This window comes from Elephantulus edwardii, unplaced genomic scaffold (genome assembly GCF_000299155.1).
Source record: "Elephantulus edwardii isolate Elephantulus edwardi_28Jun2011 unplaced genomic scaffold, EleEdw1.0 scaffold00156, whole genome shotgun sequence".
Lineage (NCBI taxonomy): Eukaryota > Metazoa > Chordata > Mammalia > Macroscelidea > Macroscelididae > Elephantulus > Elephantulus edwardii.
Genome location: NW_006399906.1, coordinates 161,483 through 183,523, shown reverse-complemented (window position 1 = coordinate 183,523; position 22,041 = coordinate 161,483). Strand labels below are relative to the sequence as shown.

At 37.0% G+C, this 22,041-nt stretch overlaps 1 protein-coding gene across 1 annotated transcript in view; it reads right to left on the bottom strand.

Moving 5' to 3' along the window:
- PJA2 (praja ring finger 2, E3 ubiquitin protein ligase) overlaps nucleotides 1-21,035 on the bottom strand; it is a 66,850-nt gene extending 45,815 nt beyond the window's left edge. Inside the window, exons 1-4 of the mRNA XM_006895054.1 lie at nucleotides 20,963-21,035; nucleotides 19,423-19,623; nucleotides 16,608-17,655; nucleotides 994-1,179 (exon numbers count right to left, since the gene is read on the bottom strand). Of these exons, the coding sequence (XP_006895116.1) occupies nucleotides 994-1,179; nucleotides 16,608-17,655; nucleotides 19,423-19,623; nucleotides 20,963-20,993 (1,466 nt within the window). The 5' untranslated portion in view covers nucleotides 20,994-21,035. The remainder of the gene's footprint in view (nucleotides 1-993; nucleotides 1,180-16,607; nucleotides 17,656-19,422; nucleotides 19,624-20,962) is intronic.
- Nucleotides 21,036-22,041: the final 1,006 nt, after the last annotated feature.

Sequence of the window (22,041 nt, the reverse complement as noted above, 5' to 3'; positions counted from 1 at the left end):
TTCCCATTCTGCTCAGAGTTGGTCAGAGTTTTTTGTGGTCCACATAAACACCTCTGAATAGTCAATGAAACCGAGATAGGCATTCATCTGATATTCCCTGCTTTCAGCCAAGATCCATCTAACATTAGCTACAATATCCCTAGTACCGCAGCCTGTGGATGAAGGCAGAGTCTGAATATATTGTACTTCCTGAATATTTCAGTGCTGGCCATTCTTTCTGGTACAGGGATTCTGTCTTTCTTGAGGCTGCTCATTTTTCATTGCCATTCCCACCAGTGGACAGCAATGGCTGCTCTAGCTCATTCATCTTTAACTTATCCAAAAGTACTTTTTAAGTAGCCTAATTCTCTTAATATAATGGAAATAGAACAAATAATTTTGGAAAGACATATTGTATCATAAGAGAGCATACAGAAATTATCTCATATAGAAATTCTATTTCTAAATACCAAGGGCATAATGAAAAAATCAGTTATTAACAGACTCTCAGTACTACAGGGAGCTCTGGTGGTGCAGTCGTAGGGAAGTACACTGCTAACTCAAAGGTCAAGTCTTTCTGAAGGTCTGAATCCACTAGCAGCTCCAGGGGAGAAGGATGGGCAATCTCCTCCTGTTTGATTTACTGGAAACCCATTGGTGGTCAGCTATGAGTTGGTTCCAGCTCAACAGAGGGAAACTGGCACTAAAGATAGGGCCCTAGCAATGGTATGATTAAGTGTTTGGCTGCTAAAAAAATTTCCAGCAGTGGGTACCCACCAGCTGCTGTGCAGAAAAAAGATGCTGTGGTCTACTTCTGTAAAAACTGACATCCTTGGAAACTCTATGGAGTGGTCTTATAGGATCACTATGTGTCAGAATTTACTCAGTTGCAATGTTTATTTGTGCTACATAATGTTTTTAAATAAAATTAATAGTTTATCTAATATTTAAATATGATGTATGTGTATACTAATCTTCAATACAAAAAAAAATAAAGTTCACTGTTAAATATACCCTTCCTGAAGCGATAATTCTTGGTTCTCTTCTTCAGGGCCACTGCTATCACTGCGTAGTTCAGGTTCATTCTCATCTTTTCCTGGCAGAGTCTCCCAGCTTTCATCACTTGAGGACTGATCTTTTTCTGTACCAGAAAATCGGTGAGGCAAAGAAGCAGACCATTCCCCATCACTGCATTCTGAACTGCAAATTTATAACAGAAATAAAATAAACCATCATTACATATTCAACTATTTTCCTCATTAGAAAAGCTATGTATTGAGTGGACTACTGATGCCATACGTGTTTGATCATATGTCAATTTAATTTTAAAAACACAGAAACACCAGAAACATTAGCAAAGTTCAACAGAGCCACAAACAACAAACACTGGCGAGGTTGTAGACAGACTGGAACCCTTATTAATTGCTGGTAGGAGTTTAAAACAAAAAGCTGGAAATGAAATACAATTTGACCTGGCCATTCCACTACTAAGAATATATTCTAAAGAACCAGTACTGCATTCAAACGGATATATGCACACCTTTGATTACTGCTGCATCATTCACAATAGCAAAGTGATGGAAGCAACCCAAGTGTCCATTAGCAAACAAATGGGTAGAAAACCTATGGTACATTCACACTATGAAATACTATACAGTAGCGAAAACAATGAAATCTTAAGCATTAAACAAGATGGGTGACCCTGGAAGACATTATGCTGAGTGAAACATCTGGGTCACAAAAGGACAAATAGTGCATAACCTTACTGTTACACAGCCAAGTGTGACATTAGGAGTTGGGAAGAGAACAGGAAAAAAGAGTTGCCAGATAATCAACACTGCATTGGAACAGATGAAGAAAAGAACTGTTTAAAAGGGAATATATGATGAGGTATTGTATGTATGTGTGTCTCTCTCTGCAGAATATGTATGATAACAGTCCATAATAAGAAATATATTGCAAGGTGGACTGCTGGAGGGGAATAGGGGAGATGGGAGAGAGGAAAGAAAGAGTGCAATAAAGAATAAAATTGGGGGGGAAATGAACTAGGGGAGGAGGAAGGGAAGAATATTTGCAACAATAAATAAATAAAAATCCACCTTTTCTAAAAAATAAACTTTCATTAAAATCACAATTAAAATAATAAATTTTATTAAAAAATACAAAAACAAACTGACTCAGCAGAATCTAACTTTTACAAATGACTATGGCATATGACAAACCACGACATAGATCACATTTTTTCTTTCAAAGAATTAATATATTTTCTTTCACTAGATTATTTCATGCCATAGTATTGGATGTATTTTACATATGTGCAAGTAAAATTTTACATATAATTTGATAACCTTTAATTTGATCTGAGTATAACAATTCTAGCCATTGACACCTGGTAACATGTACTCTAAAAAAACACTTTTTAGATAAAATTTATGCAAACTTTTAAGAGGATTAGTTTCTTTTAATTTTTAGTTTATTTTAAAAAGAGGGAGATTAAATTCATTTAAAGTAGCGCCGACAAATTATTACTCAAATTCCTACATGGATCTGTGAATGCAAATTTCAGTTCAAGAGAATATTTGGATAGCAATTAATAGGTATAATAAAACGTTACTAAAGATCCTTGGAGAGCTCTGGTGGCCTAGCAATAAGGAGTTACACTGCCAATCCAAAAGCAAGAAGTTTGAATCTGCCACACAGGAGAAAGATGGGCAATCTCCTCTTGTGCAATTAACTGCCTATGAAAAGCCACGGGAAGGTCAGCTATGCGTCAGTTCAGACTTAAAGGTACATAACAAAGATCCTTGACTTTTAATTAAGTAGCTAAGTCTTTCCTCATATATCCAAGATTAAGGTATTTGCCAACACCGAAAAGAATTCTTTTATGGAAAAAAAAATCTTAGTTTATGTTTTGAAAAAGGTAACTGGTAGGAATTACCCTTTTTACATTCTTTTTAAAAAAGCCAAACCTGCTGCTATGGAGTTTATTCCAACTCATGATGATCCCATGTGTTATTAAGCAGAATTGCTCCATAGGGTTTTCTTGACTGCTATCTTTGGAGAAGCAGATAGATAACTGCTACTGGGTGTGTTTCAACTACTTATCTTTGGGCTAGTTGTCAAATAGAAACCATTTTGTCAATCAGAGACATACTTATTATCAATGTTTATTTAGTTCCTGCCCTTCAACAGGCAGAAGAATTCAAGAGATGATTATACTATTAACAAACAATGGAAATGACCCAAAATTACATTGTGTAAAATTTTCTGTAACCCAAGAATAATAGAAGATTCATTTTTTTCATTCCTGTTACTGCTGAGTCAACTCTGACTCTGAGGTTTAAATCACAATGGGAGGAGACTAAGCATCTTTCTCCCAAAGAGCTGCTTCTGGATTTGACTTGACTAAGTCCTTCAGTCTCTGGTTTAGCACTGTAACTCCCTGCAGACTCTGCCAAGTGAATTCTCTAGGCAAGCTCAAGTAAATAATTTCTAGATTTACATCTGTGTCAAAATCTAACCCAGGAAATACTTTATTTAAGCTATATTGTAGCTGCTGTTAGCTGATTCCAACTCATGTAGAGCCTGGGTGTGCAGAGTACAACTGTTCTACAGGGTTTTGAAGGGAGCAGCCTTCTGGAAGCAGATCACCAAATCTTACAACTAACTATTAAGGTACCATCCTGCTGCTCTTGTTGTGTACCACTGAGTTGGAACCAACTCATAGCTGACCCTCTAGTGGGTTTCAGAGACTATAAAATGCATGGGAGGAGAATGCCCATCTTTCTCTTGCATCTGGTAGAATTGAACTGCATACATTTGTGTTGACAGCACAATTTCTCACCACTAAACCATCAGAGGTTGTTAAGGTGCCTTCTAGAAGGGTGCAAATTGTCAAATTTTAGGCTGTTAGTTGAGCATTTAAATGTTTGTGCCACCCAGGGGTTTCTAAGCTAGATTACAAACACTAACTGATAACTCTTTAACATTCAGGATTGTTATGTGCCATCAAGTTGGAACTAAGTCCGAGTCGACCTTTCAGTGAATTTTCAGAGACTGTAAGTCACAAAGTAGGAGACTGCCCATATTCTTTCCATGGAAAACCTGTGGATGCAATTCACCTACCTTTGGGTTGGCAGCACAACTCCTTATATATTCAGTATAGAGTATTTTTTTTTTGGTGGAAAGTTTAACAAAACTACTCAAAACCCAAGTTGTTGTTGAGTACCATCTAGTCCAAAGAGACTCCCTACTGACCCTCCAGGGGGTTTTCAGAATAAAAACCCACAATGTTTTTTAGGGTCATAAAATATATCTTAAGATTTACTGCAAAGATGGTTAAGTCACATGGAAGGATATTGCCCATCCTTCTCCAGTAGAGAAACTGGTGGATTCAACTGTGTGCCTTCAGGATACATATTGCTTTTCTGAATTAATTAAATACTCAACAGGTATTTCCAAAGTTCAATGCAAAAAGAATGTCTAAGCTTAATAGTGAATATGACTTCACTAATCTTGCAAAATCAATGATTTATTAATTGCAAATAACTTTGTAAGAAACATAAACACAATCTATACATATGGACTTCACCTGACGGCATGCATACACATCAGTTCGATTACATCTGTGGAAAGAACCACTGAAGAAGCTCAAAATCAGCTGTGAAAACGAGGTGCTCATCGGGGAACAGACCTCCAATTACTCATATACAAGTTCAAACTGAAACTAAGAAAAATGAAATCAAATCCACGGGAACCAAAATTTAACCTATCCCATCTGTATTTCAAAACCATCTCAAGAAGAGGTTTGAGACCTTGAACACTACATGAGTGAAGACCAGGTGAGCTCTGGGAAGATATCAAGAAAATCATCCAGGAAGAATGCAAAGATCATTACAAAGACAGAGGAGGAAATAAAAACCAAGATGGATGCCAGAAGAGACTCTGAATACTGCATTAGAGCACTAAGAAGCCAAAGCAAAGAGAAGAAATCAAGATATTAAGGAGCTGAACAGAAGACGTCCAAGGGCAGCATGTGAAGACAGGAAAATATTACAATGGAATGTGCAAAGAGCTGGAGTCATAAAATCAAAGGGACCGAACTCGCTCAGCATTTCTTAAACTGCAGGAACTGCAGAACAAATTCAAGCTTCAAGTTGGAATACTTAAGGATACTTTGGGCAGAACATTATTTGATCCAAGAAACATCAAAGAAGATGGAAGGAACTGGCAGACACAGAAGAATTTCATGAAACAACGTATGAGCAGGAGCCTGTGGTGATAAAGAAAGAAGTTCAAGCTGCTCTAAAAGAATTAGCAAAAAACAAAGCCCCAGGAATGGAAAGTATGCCAATTGGCATATTTCAACAAACAGATGCTACCCTAAATGTGCTCACTAAGTTGTGGCAAGAAATCTGGAGGACAATCACCTGCCTAGCTTACTGGAAAAGATCTCTATTTGTTCCCACTCTGAAGAAAGGTGACCCAACAGAGTGTGGAAATTATCAAACATTATCATTGCTATCACATGCAAGATTCAGTTGAAGATTATTAAAAAATGAGTAGAACAGTACATAAACAGAGAACTGGTTCAAGAGCAGTCTGGGTTTAGAAGAGGCCATGGTACAAGTGATATAACTAATGTCAGATGGATCTTGGCTGAAAGTGGAGAGTACCAGAGGAATGTCTATCTGTGTTTCATTGACTATGCAAAGGCATTTGACTAGGTGGACAACAAACTGTGGCTGGCTCTGAGAAGAATGGGAATCCCGGAACACTTGATTGTGCTTATGTGAAACCTAAACTTAGATCATAAGACAGCTGTCAGAACTGAGTAAGGGAACACTGCATGGTTCAAAACCGGGAAGGGTTTACACCAGGGATGTGTCCTACCTCCATACCTTTTCAATCTATATGCAAAACAGATTATCCGGGAGGCCGGGCTCTATGAAGATAAATGTTGCATCAGGATTGGAGGAAGACTAATAACTATCTGGGTTATGCAGATGACACAACCCTGAGTGCTGGAACTGAGGAGGACCTGAAGCTCTTGCTGCAGAAGGTCAAAGACTACAGCGTTCAGTATGATTGAAGCTCAATATCAAGAAAACAAAGATTCTCACCACTGGGCCGATTGGCAGCATCATGATGGACAATGAAGAGACTGAAATTGTTAACAGCTTTAGTTTGCTTGACTCCACAATCAACACTCTTGGCAACAGCAGCCAGGAAATTAAAAGTCGTACTGCACTGGGAAAGTTGGCTGTCAGACACCTCTCTAAAGTACTGAAGAGCAACAATGTCACTCTGGAGACTGAGGTGTGCCTGATCCAGCCATGGTCTCGCAATCCCTTGTTGTGCATCAGAGAGCAGGACAATGACTAGGGATGACAGAAGGAGAATTGATGCCTTTGAGCTGTGGTGTTGGAGAAGAGTATTGAATATATCATGGATCACCAAGAGAACAAACAGGTTCATTCTTGAGAGGATGAAACCAGGCTACTCCTTGGAGGCAAGGATTCTGAAGCTTCATCTGACATACTATGGAGAGGGACATCATGCTTGGAGGGTGGAGGGACAGCGCAGGAAAGAAGACCCTTGATGAGATAGATTGATTCAGTGATTGCAATAATGGGGGGAGACATGTCAGAGACAGTAAGACTGGCACAGGATAGAGCAAGGTTTAGGACTGTTGTACATAGAGTTGCTTTGAGTTACAAGCATCTTGATGACACATAACAACAACAAAGACTTCTACTTCTAACACACAAGTATGCTCTCAGTGTGTTAATAATACAGAGGATTATCTCTTTAAGCTTTTTTGCCTTTTACAATTTCCCACTTTTTTTCTTAATAGCAAAATAACAGCAAGACTTTAACCTCCTAGCATACCTGAGAAACAAACTCATCTCTAATTTATTCCTTTAAAATGTCAATTAGTTGTAGTTGGCTCAACAGTACTTAACAACTAACTTCCAAGAAACTAGAAACAAGATAAAAAAATATTTCCTGAAATGTTAAGGTGTTTTAAGAATTCTGGCTGCTCATATTTGATAGTGGTAGAGTATAAGCCAGGGAATCAATCTGCTACTAAATTAAGTAGACATGAGAAGATCTGTGATTTAGCATCACAATTATTATCTGTAAAGGACTATTGTCATTTAAGAGCATTTCAATAAATCCTTTTTTAATATATTAAACTGAAATCAATTAAGCAATTAACTTTATTCTCCAAAGAATATTAGTAACGAAATTTTTTCCCTAAGATTTCACCTTAGGAATTAAAAAAAAAAAAATTTTGCTTTTAAAGCAATTAAGTCCTAAGGACAGGGAAAAAAACCCCCAATATGACAGACACTGACACAGAGACACATACACACACCCAAAAAAGAAAACAAAACCCTAAACTGTTAAAGAAATCTTAAATACTGTAATAAATGGTCAGTAGGTGGCATGCCTCTCTCTAGCACAGCTAGGACAAGGTTAACAAGTGCACACATTGCAGAAAGGTCCTTCCACTCAAGATCTTGTCCTCGAACAGTTATTAAAGTTCTCAGGGTATATTTCAAAAGAACAGGGTGTTAACCTTAGCTCTTTGGTCTAATTCCAAGTCTGATAATTATATGCTACCTATTAAAATTCCCCTTGTGATTCTAATTTAATAACGTGGTGTTCAGTTCCTGTCAAACAGCTCAGAGCAATGGTACCAGCTGCAATACTTACTCTATAGAGTATAATGTTTCAGATGTGATTAAGTGATCATTTAAGAATTTTTCAAATTAAGAAGGGAATCATGAATTTATTAAAATATTTTTCTTATTATAAAGAACAAATTATCACTATTTTTTAAAAATGGTGAGGATCTTTGTATCTAAAAATATTATGGTGAATTTCAGCTACTAATATTACAAGTTCTATTTGTAGCTATTACAAACAAAATATGACAAGTTTTTTCTATTTCAGAGATTACAACTTAAAAAATCTAACAATCTCAAATTAAGCAGCAGCTTAATGGTAGATTCACTTCCAATCTTCCAACATTAAAATAGAGAAGGATTACAGGGAAACATCAGGTAAATGAGCAGAGGACAAAATGAAACGTTCAGGAGTATGCAACTATTAAATTTCAATCTTCAGCTGGCACAATACTAAAAGGCACTAGCAACTGCATTAGTGAGATTTTTAAAAAGCTTCATTTCTGAAAATTAAACCTAAATAAAAGCTTTCAAATTAGGTTCCATGAAAAAATTTATTAATTAATAGATATGTACCAATCTCTATATCTTATCTAAAGAAATTTTAAAAATAGTGAGGATCTTTGTATCTAAAAATATTATGGTGAATTTTAGCTACTAATATGACAAGTTCTATTTGTAGCTATTACAAACAAAATATGAAAGGGTTTTTTAAAAGTATATCCCCTTTATATTTCAGAGATGACAACCTGAAAAAAATAGATTAAAAAATACAGAATACTGGTATATCACTTTTTAAAAAAATTACAAATAAGTACTTCCTATGGTGGTAAGGAGTTTTGCAGTTTATCCAAAGGCACACAATTGTATTCCAGCAACTGCTCGGTGGAAGAAAGTTAGCCAATTTTATGCAATGTACAGCCACTGAAACCCCTGGAGCATCAGCTGAGTCTGTTACAACCAGACAGTACATAACAACATAACCTTTAACAGTTTCAGAGTCACTGTCATTCTAAAGTAAACAAAACAGTATCAATCAATTAAAAATCAAACAAACTAGAAGCTAAGAAAACTCTTTTTCTCTCAGGGTTGACAAACAATGTAAGATTTCATCTACTTAATTACAAGACATTAGACTTGACTATAAAAAAAAAGACTCTAAGTTTTTAGTTCTGGTTACTGTGTACACATGAAAAAGACACGGTTAAAGTTATTGTCTTTTAAAAAGTAAAAAAATAAGTAGTGTGGTAGGTACCTGCTTAGAAACAGAAATATCATTCTTAGGTATATTTCCTAGAAAATAAGAGCAGTGGCATGAATAAATATAAGCACAACCATTTTGTTACAGGGTAATTCACAGTAGAAGAGAGGTGTAAACAACTTAAAATCCACCAATAAGTGGATAAATAAACTATGGTACACACATGTTGCTATGCATCAGAAAGCTGGACAATGACTAGGGATGATAGGAGAATTGATGCCTTTGAGCTGTGGTGCTGGAGAAGAGTACTGAATAACAGCTAGGAGAACAAACCAATTTGATGCAAGAGATGGTGAAACCAGGATGCTCCTTGGAGGCAAGGATTCGGAAGTTTTGTCTGACAAACTTTGGACGTGTTGCAAGACGGGATCAGTCCTTGAAGAGGAATGTCATGCTTGGGAGGCTGGAAGGACAGCCTAGACAGGAAGATCCTCAATGAGATGTACTGATTCAGCGACTGGGGTAATGGGAATAAGGATGTCAAAGACAGCAAGTGTGGCACAGGATAGAGCAGGGTTCAGAGCTGTTGTACAAAGGGTCGCTATAAGTAACAGGCAACTAGACGGCATATAACAACAACAGACATATAACAAAATACCACAAACAGATTTGAAGAATAATGATGGCTTTATATAACATGTCACAAAATGATGCTGAGTGAAATAATTCAAATGTAAAAGGACAATTATTCTTTCAGACAAATATTATAAAAAGTCAGAAATAGGCTCATACCCAGAAAGAAACATTCTTTACTAGTTACCAGGATATAAAGGGGGAGGTGAAAAAAAGCAAGAGAAAAAAATGAAAGGCAAACAAAGTCACCAAAACAAAGGAAGACCCTACATACATGAGAATAAAGGACAACTTCAGTAAATAGAATGAAATATAACAATTTCTGAGTAAAATAATAAATAAATGTAAATATCATATATTATATAATGTTGTATATCATTGACTTGGAAGTAACCCATAGCTGACACTCTGGTGGGTTTTCAGAGGTAGTTAATCACATGAGGAGACTGCCCATCCTGTTCCCACAGAATATCTGGTGGATTAAAACCACATGCCTTTAGGATTGTAGCACAGCTTATTGTCTATACATATTAATATGAATTTATATATAGCTAAATGTTGTTGGTTTTGTGTATCACTGAGTTGGAACAGACCCATAGCAGGTTTTCAGACGCAGTTTACTGCACAGAAGGACAATGTCCATCTTTCTGCCATGGAACAGCTGGTAGATTTGAACCATGTACCATTTGAACTCTGGTGATGTAGAAGCTGTGCTGCAATCCCAAAGGCATGCAGTTCGAATCTACCAGCTGCTCCATGGGAGAAGGATGAGCAATCTCCTCCCATGCAATTAACTGCCTCTGAAAATTCAGGGGAATCAGGTATGGGTCAACTTCGACTTAGTGGTACACAATAACAACCACCACCTTTGGGGTTGCTAGTGCACTCCTTATCACCAGGGCACCAGAGCTAAATAGAGGTATTTAGCTGTATAACTAAAAAGAACCATTCACTACATAGCTAAATCGGCTTATATAGTTATAAATATATAGGTTCAGCAATGGATATTTCTACATACATCTCTGTAAATGAACGAGTGCCTTTGTGATAGATAGATAGATAGACAGACAGCCAGTCAGCTATGAATCAGAAAACAAGAGCATAACTGTAAGAGAGCACTTTGCCATCAGGATGAACCACTTGACACAAAGTTTAAGACCTTAGCCTCCAGATACACACCTAGGTCACTTGGTAATCACAGGTCATAAAGATACTATTCTGCATCCTAATCTAATAAGTAGTGCCTGGGTCTTAAAAGGTAGCAAATGTTCATCTAAGAAGCAATTACTGGTTTCTAACCATATGAAACATATTGTTGTTGTTCTTATGTGCCATTGAGTGGCCTATGACTCATAGCAACTCTGTACAACAGCCCTAAATCATGCTCTTTCCTGTGCCGTCTGGCACACCTACCCCCATTACCCCAGTTACTGAATCAATCCATCTCATCGAGGGTAATACCTCTCTTGTGCTGTCCTTCCACCCTCCCAAGCATGACATTCCTCTTCAAGGACTAATCCCACCTTGCAACATGCCCCAAAGTATGTCAGACACAGCTTCAGAATCCTTGCCTCCAAGGAGAAGCCTGTTCTCACCCTAACTAGGATGAACCTGCTTGTGCTCCTAGCAGTCCATAGCATATTCAATACTCTATTCCAGCACCACAGCTCAAAGGCATCAATTCTCCTGCTATCACCCTTAATCATTGTTCATCTTTCTGAAGCATAGCAAGTAAGTGCAAAGAATATGGCCTGGATCAGGTACACTTTAGTTTCCAGACTTGACAATGCTGCTCTTCAGTACTTTGGAGAGGTCTCTGACAGCAGACATTCCCAATGCAGTATATCTTTTCATTTCCTGGCTGCTGGTGCCAAGGGAGTTGGCTGTGGAATCAAGTAAACGAAACCTGTTTGTTAACAATCTCCATCTTTTTACCATCCATCATGATGCTGCCAATCGGCCCAGTGATGAAGGAGCTTCAATCCATATTGAAGGTTGCAGTCTTTGACCTTATGCAGCAAGCAGGGTTGTGTAATCTACATAATGCAGATTGTTGATTAGTAGTCCTCCAATCCCGATGCCTTATTTCTTCTCTTAGAGGGCAGCGTCCTGGATAATCTGTTCTGCAGACAGGTTGAAAAGGTATGGAGATAGGACACATCCCAGGAATACATTCTTCCCAATTTTGAACCATGCAGTGTTTTCTTGCTCTGTTGACTACTGCTTCCTGGTCCAAATTATAAGTTTTGCATAAGCATGATCAAGTGTTCTGGGATTCCCTTTCTTCTCAGAGTGAGATACAGTTTGTTGTTATCCACACAGTCAAATGCTTTGCATAGTCAAAGAAACACAGATATACATTCCTCTGGTATTCCCTGCTTTCAGCTAAGATCCACCTAACATTAGCTATAATATTCCTAGTACCACGGTCTCTTCAAAACACAGCCTGCAGCTCTCTGTCGATGTGCTGTTCCAGTCATTTTGGGATAATCTTCAGCAGAATCTTGCTTGCATGTGATATCAATGATACTGTCTGATAATTTCCACACTCTGTCAGATCATCTTTCTTTGGAATGAGATAAAATATAGATCTTTTCCAGTAAGCTAGCCAGGTGGTTGTCCTCCAGATTTCTTGGCACAACTTGGTGAACCCTTCCAGGGTAGTGTCTATTTGTTAAAATATGTAAATTGGCATGCCACAGATTCCTGAGGCATTGTTTTTTGCCAATTCTTTCAGAGCAGCTTGAACTTCATCATACATTGCTTCATGAAATTCTTCTGTGTCCGCAAATTACTTTTGGTACAGTGACTCTGTATACTCTTCCCATTTTCTTTTAATGCTTCCTGGATCATGTAATAGTCTGCCCAAAGCATTCTTAATTACTGCAACCCAAGGCTTGAATTTGTTCTTCAGTTCTTCAGTTTAAGAAATGCTGAGTGAGTTCAGCCGCTTCTTCTCACTCAAGCTCTTTACACATTCCATTGTAATACTTTCATGTCTTCCCACGCTGCCCTTTGGAATCTTCTTTTCAGCTCCTTTATATCTTGATTTCTTCCCTTTGCTTTGGCTTCTTAGCGTTCCAGTGCAATATTCTGAGTCTCTTCTGACATCCATCTTGGTCTTTTCTTCCTCCTCTGTCTTTGTAATGAGCTTCTGAATTCTTCCTGGATTATATTCTTGATATACTCCCACAGCTCATCCGGTCTTCACTCATTTAGTATTCAAGGTCTCAAACCTGTTCCTGTGATGGTTTTGAAATTCAAATGAGATAGACTCAAGGTCAAATTTTGGTTCCCATGGACTTCATTTTTCTTATTTTCCACTTGAACTTGTATGAGTATTTGGTGGTCTGTTTCACAATCAGCACCTGGCCTAGTTTTCACAGCTGATATTGAGCTTCTCTAGCGATTCTTTCCACAGGTGTAATTGACCTGATTTCTATGCATATCATCAAATGAAATTTATGTACAGCCTATGTCTACATTTCTTATACAACATATTTGCAAAGAATAATTCACTGATTGTGCCAGTCTATCATTCTATCTCCGGCTTAATTTCTGTCACCAAGTCCATGTTTTCCCATTACTGAACCTTCTTCTTTATTCCCAACTTCAGCATTCCTGTCAACCATTATGATGTATGCATCTTGAGTGCATATTCGATAAATGTCTGACTGCAAAAGTTAATAGAAATTAGTCTATTTCCTTCTCTTTGGCTCTAGTTGTTGGTTATTTGAATGATGGTGGTATTTACTGACTTCCTTGTATATGTATAGATAGTATCCCATCACTCACAACATTGTATTTAACGTCAGATCTAGAAATGACTTTTTTAACTCTGAAAGCAACCCCATTTTTCCTCACCTTTTCATCTTCCAAATTGTAGATCATATGATCATCTGATTCAAAATGTCCCATTCCAGTCCATCTTATTTCACCAGTATCTAGTATGTCAGTATTTATGTGTTTCATTTCCTTCTTAACAATATCCAATATCCTACTGCCATATCTGCTAGTCCAAGTGCGTTCTACTATACATAGGGTTTTTGAAGGCCTGCTATTTCAGAAGTGGATGGCCAATTCTTCTTCCTAGTCTGTCTAAATTTGAATGCTCAGATTTATAACATTATCTGACAGAAAAGGATTTTACAGAAAAGAGCAGATTAAAGATATTTCCCAAATATGGAAATAGATTCAGTGTTGTCCCCACCCTTGGCAGGTATGTCTTAACCCACCCCTCTCCCTGCTCCAACAGCATTCCCTTTTACTCCCATCTACTCCATTCAACACCTATCTCCTCCTAATCAGAAGCACAGGAAAATAAAGAAAACCCAAAAACTCAAGGCAGTAAAGGACCTACAAAAACCACCACAGCCTTCTCTAACCTGTGATCAGAACCTAGATTGTCCCCAGTTACCACCACCAACCACCCTGACAAGAGAACACAACAGAAGGTCCTGAGTAGAACACGTTAAAGAACTGTAGAACAAAATTCACTGGCTGTAGAGAGACTTGAGGAACCTTTGAGACAATTGCCCTTAAAAAACCATGGAAAATGAAGACATTCCTGAAGCCCACCTTCCATAGAATAACAGACTCAAACTCAACCTCAAAGCCATCAAATTGGAAGCAACTCATACCTGACTCTCACTGGATTTCTGAGACTAAATTTCATGAGAGGAGAAAACCAACTTTTCTCCCAAGGAGTTGATGGTGTGAATTTGCACCACTAGAAAGGTGTCGTTCTGGGTTAGCAATGTAACTGTCTATGGAAAATGCAACCATAACTCCCTAAATAACAAAAAAAAAAAGATAAAATAAACAATCTGATAAATGTGCTCTTCAGAACAAGATTAACAGGGCAGCATTTACCAAGACCAAAAGCTGAAAGACAGAGAAGGACTAGGAACCTGGACAAAGGTGAATTGAGTGTGGAAATAAAGAAAGAATGTTAATATGCTTTGAGGTTTGCAACCAATACTACAAAACAATGTGTTTATGAACTACTGATTGGGAAAACAAGCCTGTTATGTAACTCTGATTACATTACAAATGATAAACTCTTAAGGTTTATCATTCAGATACCTTTCCTCTAGCCAAATAGTAACTTTTTATTTTAGAATGAAGTAATTATTGTATTAAGGAGAGAGGATTAGAATGGGATACAAGCCTCACTCAACTAGAGGTTTTTATAAGCTCATAGGACCTCAGCGCTAGGTGCTTTTTCTCTTGTGCAATTCTCACTTGGACAAAGCATCTAGCCTGCATCACCCAGTCACCATCCAGTTTTGCCACAGGATCCTGGCCCTTCGCTTACCAGTGTCTGCAAAACCAGCCTGCATACCTATGGTATTTTATTAATCCATCTCCTCATCTAGGGCTTTCCTCTCCTGTGCTGTTCCCTTCACCCTACCAAGCACGATATCTTTCTCCGAGGACCAGTCCCTCCTGGCCACATGCTCAAAGTATGTTAGATGGAGTTTCAAAACTGGGGCAATGGAGGTAGGTGTGTCAGAGTCAGTGCTATTAGCTCAGGACAGGGCAGGCTTCAGAGCTGTTGTACTTAGGGTCGCTATGAGTCACAGGCAACATGACGGCACATAACAACAATAACATACTTATGATCACGTGAGTTATTCCCCTTGTGATTCTTAGTACTGGAAGACTTTCTAGTGAACCATTGAACCCAAGGAACATATAGGAGGTAGGGAACTGAACAAAGGAGGAGCTACTGATGCCAGAAATCATGGTCATATACGGCAGATTAAGTATTTGGGAAAATACTGGCACAACACTTCTTACAGCTGGTCTGCGGAATCTTAGCAGAATGAATTATAAAAAATAGTAACTTCTACACAAAGCAATAAAGTATAAAAAGAAAAATACATAGTCTGCTATCTCTTAAAGTTTAACATTTTAATAGTAGAAAATACTTCATTTGCTTACTATGTTACACACAAAGGGATGTAAGAATACAATCATTCACACATAAATTAAATATTTGTATTTATTTTATGACATAAGAGTCATAAATTGCTACCTTAATAATATCTTCTGCTTTAAAAAGAAAATCAATTCTTTCTGCTAGTTAACAAAACCTTGCAAATTCACCGTAACTGAGCACTGTTGGAGAATTAGCTTTAACATGATACATGAAAACTTGGGTTTTGAAAAATGTGCATAATAAAAAATGAATAGTTGGATAAAAAAAATCCTCCAATATTTTTTCTGCTATGCTATGGGTTTGGAATAAGAAGAAATCTGTTTAAAAGAAAATTCAAAATGTTTATTATAAGAAAGCTTATTTGGAAAAAACTTGAAAAACCTATTGCTCCTTCGAACATAGCACACAACACTGGTGAAAAGCGGAGGCTCTGGAGTTGGCAATAGGTATTCAACATATGGCTCCACCATTTACTAGCTCTGTGACCTCAGGAAGTCACTTAACTCCACGCCTCAGCTTCTGCATCTACAAATGGGGAAAATAGTATTACCACATGTACTTCATATAAGAATTAAATGATAAGTAAAAAATAAACTTAGGAATATTGAAAAAAAGAATACATTTTAAAAATAGATATTAAACTACTTTTGGCACAGTCACTATCACAAAAAATTTCCGTAAGTTTAATCATTTTTAAAATCAGACTAGCTTAACAAAGATTTTGAAAATAAATGCTTGATTACAAAACCATAAATTGGTATTTCTAACATCCTCGATAACTAATAATAACTTGATTATGAACTCCTTTAAAAATAAAAATGAAGAAAGTTTATGAAAAATAGCTAACCAATCATTTGCATATACAGTTAATAATCAGTAAAGAATGGCATGTCAAAAGACCTAATTCCCTGGCCATCGTAGTTGTGTTAAGTGCCTTTGAGTCAGAATCAACTCATACCTGCTTCTCAGAGGCAGTAAATCGCATGGAGGGAGACTGTCCATCTTTTTCCTACAGTGCAGCTGGTAGATCTGACCCAGCAGCAAACTTCCTACCATTACTCCTGACCACTAGAGTTCTTGGCTATTAGAAAGAGTGACCATAGATAAATCACTTTATTAACTATACAAACTGTTAAAGAAGTTCATGAGACCTTACCTATCTTCTTCATCTTTGTCGTACAGTTGGTAATAATCTCCATTCCAAAAGGTGTTATTCACAACTTCCGGCCTTCTTGCTCTGGCTCCATTTTGCGGTATTGGCTCACGCTGTTCGGGTTCTATTCGTATAATTCCACCGAAAGGTGGGTCTAAGAACATACAGTCATGCTCTCCAGGGTAGTCGTCACATTTTATTAAGAGGTTATCTGAGCCATTTTCCTCAACTTCCAAAGCCTCCTTCCACCTCTGAACACTTCTTTGTTTAGCCTCATGCCTATTAAAACCTGTTTCTAGGTCCACTTGACTAGAACTTACCACTTTTCTAACTTTTGGCCTCACTACCTGTTCAGGAGACCTTGCCTGGTTGTTTTCCCTATCACTAGTATTTTGTTCACTACAAATATGGCCTGAAGCCCAGGTTGAATCTTCAGCTGAATTTTCTTTCTGTCTCTCCTGGCTAGTGTCATTTTGTTGTTTCTTTCTAACAACTTCATCTTCAGAAGAAGAGCTCTGACATTCCTGGTTATTCTGATGGGCAAACTCAGCATCACCAGTAGAATTTTTCACTAAAGGTGTTGAATCTAACTCTTCAAATACTTCTCTTATTTCACAGTTAAGAGAGGGAATTGATGGTGAAATGCCTGTGTATGCCTCTACTTCTCTATTTTCCAACCTAAACATTGTACTGCCCAATGCTTCCTGGTATCTACTGCCTTCTACAACTTCTGCAGAAAGCTGGTTATTATCCTCTTCATGTTTGGCATCTGGATTGTAACAGTCAGTATGAACCACCGCATTTTCATTTTGGACACCTGAAGCATTACAAGCTTCTGAAATATATTCACCCTCAGAGTGATTGTGAGGATCTGTACTGCTTCCTAAGTTCTCTCTGCCTTCCTCACTATGACATACTACAGCAAAGGATGGGCTGCTCTCAGTGGTGGTTTGATCCAAAGCTGTACCACAAATGGAAATTTCTGTTTCACCATTTTGAAATAAAGGCTCACAGGGTAAAGATGAATGGACTTGATCCAATGGACTGAAACCTTCACAAAAAACAAAAGAAAACACATTTGTAGAAATTAATTTAGACAAAAGTATATTTACTATTAAAGTACTTTAAGTAAAAATCATAGATATTATATTTGAGAATATGAATGACTTTTGGCCAATTGGCTACCTCATAACTTCATTTATACGACTTTATACCACTATATATAGAGAGAGAGCTTCTCAATATCCTTTCCCTCATATCTACTGCAGACCCTCATGTATCTACTGTAAGGTTTTTTATCTAATTCCTAATATTTAAAACCATGTGCCAAAGATACATGAGAGAAGATACTAAAGTTGCATATTAAGGCACACATGTACAGAAAGTAAATAGTCTGCCTCTTGAAACAATAACAGAAGGCTACAGATATGACAAATTATATACTATATGTGGCCAGGAGGGACCAGTCCTTGGAGAAGGACCTTAGCTTAGAAGGGTAGAGGGCTAATGCAGAAGAGGAAGACCCTGAATGAGATAGATTGACAAGGTAACTAGGGCAATAGGGTTATTATATGTTGGAGTCAGTGAGATGGTCTCAGAATATGGCAGATTCAGAGCTATTTTGTACATAGAGTCACTATGGGTTGCAAGCAACTGAATAACAACAACGTGGATTCATATCAATTCAGAAAATTGTATTATATAATCTGAAAATACTGTAAAAAGGCTTCTTATTTAATAGAATTATCTAAATTAATATAGTTAGCCACAGATTCCGCCAAGAAGAATAGATCAAAATTACTCATAAATTTTTTAAAGCAATTAAAGGGTTAAAGCAGTCCCTTAAAGACAAAGCATAATTTCTCACTGGATTAGGTATTATAAAAAATTTAAGATGATTTAAAGAATAAAGAAAGACATGTGTAGGCTAGATGTAAACATTATGCTATTTTATAACAGACTGAGAATCCTTTATATTTTGGTGTACTTGGTGAGTCCTAAGACCAATTCCCCTTGAATACTAAGGGAAAATGATAATTCAGATGCATGTATATCCTAGACAATAAAAGCAAACTAGAAATGCAAAGTTTGCTCAAGGAAAGATGACACGTTAGCCTAGAAAAACACTATTTCAAACCAATGAACAATTTAAAAACATTTAGGTGAATTAGGCATGATTTGATATTTACATTTTATAAAATGGTTAAGAAGAATGCCAAATTGGACAATTTAAATTATCTGAAGATAAAATTGCAGCAAAACAAGATAAAAAGTACTCAAATGAAACAAACATGAAAAAATATATTTAGTATACATTTTATTAAAAAATCATCTTGGCTTAAAAATAAATATTTTCTCTTGTTAAAGGTCGTAATATACTAATGATGACAGTGTAGTTATTTATATTTTACTGAATGACTGTACTGTATACTAGCTTAATCTACATTTAAATATATATACTAATTACTGTAAAGTATTTTCCAAAATAAAATTTGATAAAACAGGTATTCCATTTACACGTTTGTTGTCACTGTTGCGTGCTGTCAAGTTGGCTCACAAACTCATAGGTGACTCTCCAAGATTTTCAGAGGCAGAGAAATCACACAGAAGGAGACTGCTTATACCTCTCCTGCAGAGCAGCTGGTGGATTCAAACTGTGTGCCTTTGGAACTGCAGCACAGCTTCTTAACACTAGGGCACCAGAGCTCTGTACTTATACCATATACACACATAAAACCAAATTTCATACTAAGTATGAAATACTAAGAAGAATTAATAACACAAATTAATAGTTTATAGATAATTAAATGTTACATACCTGAGGAATTTTCCTTTGGAACATCATCTAGCTCCAACACTTCATAGTCATCACCAGCCCGGCCTAAACTTCTTTCATGTCTGGTCATACACGGTTTGAAACTGACATATGCATGTCTTCTTCCGTATCTCCTGCCTGTAATTGTCTGATATCCACCTGCTGGTTTGGGCCAAGCAGCTTTGTTGGATTCTTGATCCATTGCTGGGGGTGGGGAGGAAAGGTTAAAAAGCAAAATTGCTATGAGCAATGACTACTATTATAGTGAAAAAGAACTGCTTCAATTAAAATGCACATGCTTGGTAAATCACATGCTACTGAATTTTAAGTGCACTTTACTCCTACTGTAAAACATTTTTAGTCTTACATTTGAACAGTAATTGTGTATGTATACATATATATACACAAACATATATATGATCTGCTTACTAAATTCAATTTTACACACACTATGTAGGAACCAAATGAAATATTTTTATCATTATGCATGATAGACAGTAAACTGAAGTTATATAGTGGTTTGGTTGTTACATTAGAATAAGAAAGAAATATGATCATTTCCAAGTACAAAAAGGAAAAACATATTTTAACATCTAATATTAAGCATTTCACTATCTTAATATGCTCAATTATTTAAGATAAGCAATATATTTCACTTTAAAGATGAAAAAAATTAAGATTAAAATTAAGTGTTATAGTGACTTGTCCTATAATTTAATGATTCTAGAACAAATGTTTTTAACATTTTTTTCCAAGAGATAATATCTGAAGTGCAAAGCGTAAGTAGATATAAAAGAATTTTACTTATTTTTGTATCATTCAAAATTAAGTGTAATCAATATCAACTATATATGTAAAACCTCTCCATTATTAAAACCATATGTCAAATGGTTGCATGTCACAATATTCAGTGTCATAGCAAACCCAGATTACCTCAGCACAGCAAATTGACCAGAATGCTGTATGACTCAGAAGAATGTTCCTCCAAAAGATAGTAACAAGGGATTAAAATATAATCCCTCAGGCCCAACTTTTAAATATAAGGGCCTTCCAGGAGGTCTTGGGGACTCTAAACAAGAGGCTTAAATAAAAACAACCAAACAATCCACAGAGATTCTCAGCCAAAACAAGAACATCATCTTACAGACTCTAGCACTTCATCCAACTCCAAAATGGAGACAAGAGCTTTGGCATTGTATGTTGTTAAGTGCCATCTAGGACCAACCCTATAAATATGAACTATTTTCCTTCCTCTAAGTTAACAGTTTCTACAGGCATGTTTAGGAAGTAGATGCCAGTCTTGCTTCCAAGCCTGTCTTAATCAATGAGCTCTACCACACATTGTCAACCATGTGTAACCATATGGCATTATGGCACACCATTCGGTATCATAGCAATCCAAAGTTACCTCAATACAAAAAAAAGGACAAAACATTCTAAGTACCACTCAGGAGACTGTTCATTTCAAAGACTATTCAGCATATCTTGATGGAAAAACAAGAAATCTTCAACATGGAGGAATTACCAATGGCAGGTTCCCTACCTGCTGGCTCTTTTTCAGCATACAGTGACATATGTGGCAGTTTTTGTGTGCCCAGTTCAATGGAATTATGGATATGACTTCGTTTTTACTGACACAATGGATAATCTGTACAAAGTCCCTAAAAAGAAAACATAAATTGAGCAAAATTAGTAATGTAAACACAAAATGTATTCTTCACTTCTCCTCTTTTAAGTATAAACTCATTATTAGCCCCTTAACAACTTAGAAAAAAAGAATCTAATCTAACAAGTCAATTTAAAAACTCAGAATTACCACCTTTGCCCCAAGTATAAGTTCCATCGAGTTGAGTATGACTCAAAGAGATTCTGTGAACAACACGTCTGAACCCTGTCCTAACCTGAGCCATCTCCATCATCTCTGACACACCTGAACTGCTGTAATAACTATGTTAATTCATCTGGTTGAGGGTCTTCCTCTCATTCGCCAACCATCCACACTCTCCTGCTTAGCAATATGCACAAGTACGTGAGACTACATTTTGTCATCTTTGTCTCCAAGGAACATTCTGGCCGCACATTCTTCAACATCTATTTCTTCTATTGGTAGGCCAAAGGATAGTCAGTATTATTCTCCATCACAGTTCAAAGGCATCAATTCTCTCTTTTCAGAGACTTCAAAAATTCTGATGTAATATTTGTTAATGTTGTTATTGTTGTTATGTGCCATCGAGTTGCTTGCGACTCATAGTGACCCTATGTACAACAGCCCTAAACTCTGCTCTGTCCTGTGCCAATCGCACTGTCTCTGACACTCCCATCCCGATTACCCCAGTCGCTGAAATCAACCCACCTCATAGAGGGTCTTCCCCTCCTGTGCTGTCCCTCCACCCTCCCAAGCATGATGTCCTTCTCCAAGGACTGGTCTCTCCTTGCAACATGTCCAAAGTATGTTAGACGGAGCCTCAGAATCCTTGCCTCCAAGGAGCCACTTGGTTTAACCCTTTCCAGGATGAATCTGTTTGTTTTCCTAGCAGTCCATGGTATTTTCAATACTCTTCTCCAGCACCACAGCTCAAAGGCATCAATTCTCCTTCTATCCTCCTTGGTCACTGTCCAACT